Raw genomic sequence first — 7,838 nt, forward strand, 5'->3', positions numbered from 1 at the left:
AATCAACTCTACTTCAATTTTTTTAAATGTAGCAGGTAGGGGACTTCCCTGGTGGTCCAGTGGTTAAGACTCCATGCTCCCAATGCAAGGGGCACAGGTTCGATCCCTGGTTGGGGAACTAAGATCCCGCATGTCGCATGGCATGGCCAAAAAAAAAAAAAAAAAAAAAAAAAATTAAAATGTAGTATGTAGAACCAAATAAATTAAGTAAGTAAGGGGGAAAAAAGTTTGCATATTACTTCAAGAGATTCACTGAAACTCTTAACATCACCCATAGGCCACTATGCTAAACCAAGAGATCCTCAAGGGCAAGAGTCATATCTTCCTGTTGTTTTAGTAAATAAATAAATGATTAGGAAGAAGTGAATGAGTGATAATCATTGCTACCATTTATTACCACCCACATCTATTTTGTTGAGCACCTACCATGTGTCTAAATCATAATTCCATTACAGGACAAGTATTATTATCCCATTTTACAGTTGGGGAAACTGAGATTAAGTAATTTACCCAAAGTCAAACAGCTCCTATCAGAACTAGCATAGGATCTTAGGTTTCTCTGACTCCAAAGCCTATAATTTTCCCACTATTCTACACCCTCTCTCCCATAAATGAATGTGTTAGTGTTTAGGAATTCAGGGGGGAAAATGATCAAATTTAGGAAAAGTCTCCCAGAGAATGTGAGGTCATGAAGATTGGGAAGGATATGAAGAACAGAAAGAAGGACAAAGTATGCAGACAATCCTAAAAATGACAATTAAATCAGATACTAAAAGACTTTGTAAACATGTGTACAATACGCTTAACCTTATATTGGCCAGCATAAAAGACAGAGCAGGCAACTGGAAGCCCCAGGACACAGGAGCTCTGGCTGGCTCCCCCCACACTGGTCACCATACTAGTGATTGGCTAGTAATTTTCCCCTCTCTGGAGTTAGAACAGATGACTCTAACGTCCCTCCAGGTACAAGATCTATCAACCACGACAAACAGAATAGAAATCAGAGTGAACAGAATGTATTCTTAAATGGGTCACTTCATACAGAAGAGGTATTGGATGGGAAGAAAGATCTAGATGAGACTGATTTTTCCTCACTTTAATTGTTCAGATTTCTGAGTCTCCACAATAGCTATGGATTTAATTATCTAAAAGCCAAACCTTTTTAAGGGTTGACAACTGTCTGGAAGACATTCAAACTGTGGTGTGAACTCTCCCTTTCAGCTCTGGGAAATGTGCTTCCTCTCCCCTGCAATGCTCGGCATTATTTATCAGGACAAAAGTAATCTATTTTGGGACTGTATCCACAAATACTCTCTCCCCACAGTCAGCAAATGAAGAGTAGCTCCAGCTCCGGACCAAATGGAAGAGAAGGCCAGTGACTCTACTGAATGAATGAATGAGGACAGAGCTGTTGCAGTAGGTTACAAAAATACTTGTCCCATGAGCTTGGGAGTCAGGAACCAGAAAAGGACTACACAGCTACTTAAGAACTGAAGTCACGGGGCAAAATCTATGGTGTGTGAGTAGCTTCAGACACCAGAGCCCTGGGGTGGATGGTGACAGAAGTGGGTAAGGGGCCCATGAGGCAAGCAACTGTCTTATGAATATTAACAGAATATATTTGTATATTAACAAATATTATTTAAAATAGCATTGTTACTATCACTTATTGAGTACATCCTTTGTGCTAAGCACTTTGCTCAATCTTTACACCAATCCTCTAATAGAGGCATTGAAATAATTGTCTCTATTTATAGAGGAAAAAACAGAGGCTTAAGTAAATTGCCTAAAGTTATAGGTTTGGTAAGAGGTGTCAAGAAGTCAAACCAAATCTGACTCTAAAACCCATGTTTTCCATTCTGCCATACTACCTCTCAAAAGAACAATACCAATTTAATAGCAGCGAAATTCATATAATAATAATAATAGCCTAAATAATCTTACCATTTGAGCACCTGCTTTATGCCAAGCATCATTTGCATTAACCCTCACAACCATTCTGTGAAGTAGATATTTCTACCCCCATTTTACTGTGAGGAAACCAAAGCTCAGAAATGTTAATTAATATGTCTGATGCACACAGCTAATAAGTGGTGTTCGAGCTGACCTTTTCCTAAGTTCTTTCGAAATTGATTATGTTTGCAATTTTTCCTTTGGCCATTCTCTTCTGAATGTGTTTAATATGGTGACTATCAAAGCCTGTCTTTGTACTGAGTCTTTACAGCAGTTAGGAACACAGGTTATAGATTCACACAGACCTGGGTTTGAATATCAGCTCCTCCATGTTACTAGCTGTATGATCTTTGGCAAGTCACTTAAGAAATACTTGGCCTCACATACTATATCATTTATATGAAATGACCAGAACAGAAAAATCCATAGAGACATAAAGTAGATTAGTGGTTACCAGTGGGTGGGTAGAGGGGGGAATTGAGGAGTAAATGCTTATGGGTACAACGTTTCTTTTTAGAGTGATGAAAATGTTCTGGAATTAGTGGTGATGGCTGAACAACTTTATGAATATACTAAGAACCACTAAATTATCCACTTTAAAAGGGTAAATATCATGGTACGTGAATTATATCTCGATTTTAAAAAGAAAGAAAGAGAGAGATTGAGAGGAAGAGAGGAAGAAAGGAATATCTGGCCTCACACCATACTGCTGGATGGCACTTCTAGGCCACAGCTGAGCTCTGTTAAGCCCAATTCCCTACCTTCCTCCAGGACTAAAATGTTTCAAAACAACTGTGGTCACTGAAATGTAAGCCCAATCCCCTACCATCTCCCCAACTCTCATCCCCATACTTCTCCGCACACTCTCCCTTGATACAAGCTCCCTTGCTTCTCTCCCTTCCAATTTCCTCTGGGCCCTCTGGAGCTCCAAACGTGTTCTCATTTCAGGGCCTTTGCACATGCTCCCCAGTCTAAATTCTATCATTCTTTAAGTCTTAGTCGTGTAACATCACCAAGAAAACTTTCTTGACTGCTCAGACTTACTTGAATTCTGCTGTTATACACACCACATAGCACATAGAATCTTTTTTTTTTTGAGGCATTTATCACAGTTAAGTAATTATACTTTTTTTTATTGAAGTATAGTTGATTTACAATATTGTGTTAGTTTCAGGTATACAGCAAAAGGTAGTTATATGTTTAATTAGTCTGTTTTGCTGGAAATATAAGCTCCATGAAGACAGGAACTACTACATCCCAGCATCTAGCATACTCTCTGGCACATAGCAAGTGCTCAATAAATATTTGCTGATCAAATTAGTAAATCTCTCCAAACCTCACTTCTTTATCTCTAAAGAGGTTATAAAACAACTCATATAATAAGAACCTGCTGTATAAAAAAATAAGTTAAATTAAAAAAACCCAAAAACAAAAAAACAAAAAACAACTCATAGAGTTGTTGATACTATTAAATTAGATATTATACGAAAAGGACTTAGCAAGTGCAAGGCATATTGTTAACGGTCAAATTGGGAGTAGTGACAATAACAGTGGTGATTGTTCAGTTCCTCATTTATTAAACAATATGTACTTTAGTATGTGACAAGTGCTGAAGATAAAACCATGAACAAAATAGAGAAATGTTCCTGTCCTCCAGAACTTACAGTCTAGTAGTGACCAGAAAATAGCCAACTTCTTGACCATTTTGCTGGGCTTTTGGACTCCCTGCCCTGCTAGGCCCTCTGAAATTTCTGTCCTCCTGTTTCACATCTTCTTATGTCCTCCTAATTCATGTCTGTTGATTTGTCATTTTTTCAATCCTCACTTCTATTTGTTCATATGAACTCTGCTCCATGTTAGCCTTCAGTGTTTTCATTTGAAAACATCTTACTATGAGATCAGTCCCCAAGGTTGCTCCTTCTGGGCTGGTAAGGCTAGCATATCTTTTGTGATCACCACCACTCCCCTAATCATATCCTTGTGGCTCAAGGGTATGGTAATCCCTGAAAAGAATGGTAATCTGAGGGTGAGTGACATCCAGACCTGAGCTTGACACTCCAGGACCATCCATTTTCTCTGCAAAGTAACTCAGCAGGTGAGTCACTACCAATTCCCTGTGCATGTTGACTTCCACAGGCACCATCCTTCCATCTTGATCAAACAATATGTTTTCTGAAGTCTGATGACTATCAGCATTAGTGTCTTAATTGTATCAACCCTGTTTTACTACTTCTGTTGACCTAAAGAGGTATGTGATCCCACCCAGTTTTATTCCAGTAAAGCTGAGCTTCTCACTCATCTAAAATTTGAGATGATTTCTTAGGGTCCCAAGCACTGAGCTAAGAGTTTGAAGTTCTAGTCCCAGCTCTACTGTGTACTTACCACATAATGTCAACATTTTTTCATTCACTTATTCATTCAATATTTATCAGGTCAAGTACACTGTAGGCTGCGTATATACAGACATGAAGAAAATACAGTTGCCTACCCTCAATCTTTCTTTTTTTCTTTAATTTTTTATTTTATTTTATTTTTATTTATTTATTTTTGGTTGCATTGGGTCTTCGTTGCTGCGTGCAGGCTTTCTCTAGTTGCGGCGAGCGGGGGCTACGCTTTGTTGTGGTGCATGGGTTTCTCATTGCGGTGGCTTCTCTTGTTGCGGAGCATGGGCTCTAGGTGCACAGGCTGCAGTAGTTGTGGCATGTGGGCTCAGTAGTTGTGGCTCGCAGGCTCTAGAGCGCAGGCTCAGTAGTTGTGGCGCACGGGCTTAGCTGCTCCACGGCATGTGGGATCTTCCCAGAGCAGGGCTCGAACCCGTGTCTCCTGGATTGGCAGGCGGATTCTTAACTACTGGGCCATCAGGGAAGTCCCTACCCTCAATCTTTCTAATGAGGAAAGTAGATGTGCAAATTATTTATTACACTGAAATGAGATCAGTATAATGGGTTGCACAGGTCACAAAGAAGGGAAGGACTGACAACTGGGAAGGTCAAGGAAGGTTTTCATTCCTCATTTCACAGATGAGAGAAACCAAGATTATTATCAAATTAGGGAGATGCAAGGTACTCAGAAGAGGAAAGGCAGTGGGGTTTTAGGAGGTGAGAAAATCTAGGCTCCAGTTCAGCACTACCACAAAAGAGACTGTTGACCTATAAGCGAGGCATTCGTTCATTCGGGCATTTGGTAAAGCATCTGAGAACCTACTATGTATCAGACACTGCACCAGTAGCTTCCACCTCCTTATCTGTGTGTCTGCCAGGATTATCTCATATCATGAAGCTCAAATAAAATTATGGAAATGAAAGCAGTTTATTAACTATAGAATAATATCAATATTCCTATTTGTATAGTCCTTCACACTTAGAAAATACTCTTACTTACATTATCTTCTATAATTTTTACAACAATTCCATATGATGGGCACCATTATCTGCATTTACAGATAAGAAACTGAAGCACATCGAGGTCAAATAACCTGCCTAAGGTCACACAGCTAGCAAGAGATAGAACACAGGTCTGATGCAAATCCCATGTGTTTTCCTTATAAACGTAAAGCATTAACTAACACTTCCAGAGAGGCTGAGACAAGGATGGTCACAAGACTGCATATGATTAGATGCCAAAAGATAATACCAGCTAAGAGTTCAAAAAATAAACAAGCACTTTGGCTGGAATGGTCTGAAAGGTTTTAAGGAAAAGATGAGACCTGAGCTGGGCCTTAAACCATGGAGCATTTGGATAGGTGGTGAAAAAGGTGAGGGCATTCCAAGTGAGAGAGCTCCACAAGATGAAAGATTAGGAATTCAGCATTTGGTAAATAAAGAAGAGACTACCTGGCCAAAGCAATAGGGCAGAACGGAAGAGTGAAGTCAGTAACAAAGGAGTCTGGAAGGGAACAGTGGCATCAGACCCAGAGGGGCCCTATATGCCCTTGTATCTTTAGGTGATAGCCTATGACAGATTTCCATGGGCTCTTCAGGAGTATAGAATGGCCAAAAACAGTATTCCCTGAACAATGATCCCTCCCTTTCAGCATTCCTCAGAATCAAGGCTCTTAGAGCAGGAGCGTGGAGCCACCAATCTGACCATCTTTAACAGCTAAATTTTAAAACTTTGATTTTTTTCTATTATCCTTTCACCAGATCTAGTTAAATTCTCACAATTTGGCTAAAGTGAACAACAGAGAGTTACTTCATTAAGGATGAAGTGAGTTTTGGGACCTTAAGGAAACAAACCTAGAGACATTCAGAGGCTGCCCCAAAGTTAGGACCAGTAGATCCATGAGCAGCAATGATCATGTTGTGTATCATGGAGTACAGTCTCCAAATTAATGCCTCGAATAAAATTTTAACATAAATTGCTAAAAAAAAAAAAAGTCATTATTCTAAGCAGCATGGTACAACTGAAAAAGCACAGCTGAAATCTGTTAAGAGGACAAAGGAAAGTCAAGGAATGCTTCACGTGGTTCACACGGTTTTACTGCAGTCACGTAATTAAGGTTTTGTAAGTAAAAATGTTTTTTTATTATTACCCTTCCCTTGTCGCCAAGTAGCCTCACATCCCAATCTGTTCATCGAGTCAAAACGGTATTCTTAGAAAAAAATCTGGAAGCTGATGACCTAAAGCAAAAATAAAATGACTTCCTCAAGGTCGTACATATTATTTGGACCTATTCCGCTGTGATTCCCATTGCGGGGCTCCTTTCTTTCCAGGCCAATGCGAGGCGAGGGTAGCGCGAAGGGGGGCGTGGCGCGCGGGTTAACTCCCCGGCAGCAGACGACTAAGCGCAACCCTTTGACAAGGCGCCGCACTTGCTGCTGGGAAGAGCCTTGTTCTCTCCCAAGTCTCTTACCCGGATGTCTGCAGCAGCGTGAGAGCCCCGAGGCCACCTCGCAGCTCAGCTCTTTTCACCACCTCCCCCGCGCCCAGCTTGCGTGGAACCTACGTTACCTTTCCCAGAGCTCCATTCATCCTTTACTGCTGCGCGGCCTGTGATTGTGCCAGCTGAAGATCGGCCCAAGAAGCCGCGACCGCTGGGCATCCGAAAACACTGACGGAACGGCCTCAATCCGGTCCTGTAACAATATCCGACCGAGACTCACTCAACTCCCGCAGCACCTTGGTTCCGGCAGCTTCTGAGACTCAGTGTCTAGAAATCGCCCACTGCAGCTCAAGTGTCACCTTCACTGCGAATTCTCCGGGCAGAATTAATTGCCATCTCTGTGTTGCCCCAATACTTCACGCACAATTCTGCTATTTCATCTGCCATACTATATATTAATTATGTGTTACTTTCTCTTTCCCGTGTTTGATTGCGAGTTCCTCAGGGACTGAAATTCTGCCTGATTTATTCATTCCAGCGTCTAGCACGGGACGTGGAGATCTGACTTCTAACCTCTATTTAAAAGCTGAATGGCCCTAAGTGAGCCTTTCTGACATTCAGTTGCCTCATAATAATTGATAATAACTATTTTTTATTGAGTGACCACTATGTGCAGCGCATTATGCTCAGAGCATCAATTTACTCCTCATAACAAGCCTGTTAGTGAGATATTATCACTGGATTTTACATGTAAGGATATTGCAGGAGGTTAAGAGACTTGTCTAGGGCCAACCGACCGAGGCAGAGCTGAGTGTCAAACTGTCTCATTTATACAAAGTGTTTTCCCTCTGACATACCCCTTCTCACATGAGATAATGTCACAGCACACATTCATTTACTTATTTTACACACATCAACCATTTACTTAGCATGACTTTTTGTGCCAATCCTTTGAACCTTGGGAAGACAGAGATGAATATTTACATGGTCCCTGCCCTTAAGTGGCTCATAGAGGATTGCATCAAACTAAAAGTTTTTCTGTTCAGCAAAGGAAACAATCAGC

General features: G+C 40.8%; 1 protein-coding gene across 4 annotated transcripts in view; it reads right to left on the minus strand.

The window, feature by feature from the left end:
- Nucleotides 1–7,017, minus strand: part of MRPL48 (mitochondrial ribosomal protein L48) — a 49,244-nt gene extending 42,227 nt beyond the window's left edge. For all 4 annotated transcript variants that reach the window (XM_059929475.1, XM_059929476.1, XM_059929477.1 and 1 more), the window contains exon 1: nucleotides 6,904–7,017. In XM_059929475.1, the coding sequence (XP_059785458.1) occupies nucleotides 6,904–6,994 (91 nt within the window). In that variant the 5' untranslated portion in view covers nucleotides 6,995–7,017. The remainder of the gene's footprint in view (nucleotides 1–6,903) is intronic.
- Between the last annotated feature and the right edge of the window lie 821 nt (nucleotides 7,018–7,838).

Source organism: Balaenoptera ricei, chromosome 8, assembly GCF_028023285.1.
Source record: "Balaenoptera ricei isolate mBalRic1 chromosome 8, mBalRic1.hap2, whole genome shotgun sequence".
In the NCBI taxonomy this organism is placed as follows: domain Eukaryota; kingdom Metazoa; phylum Chordata; class Mammalia; order Artiodactyla; family Balaenopteridae; genus Balaenoptera; species Balaenoptera ricei.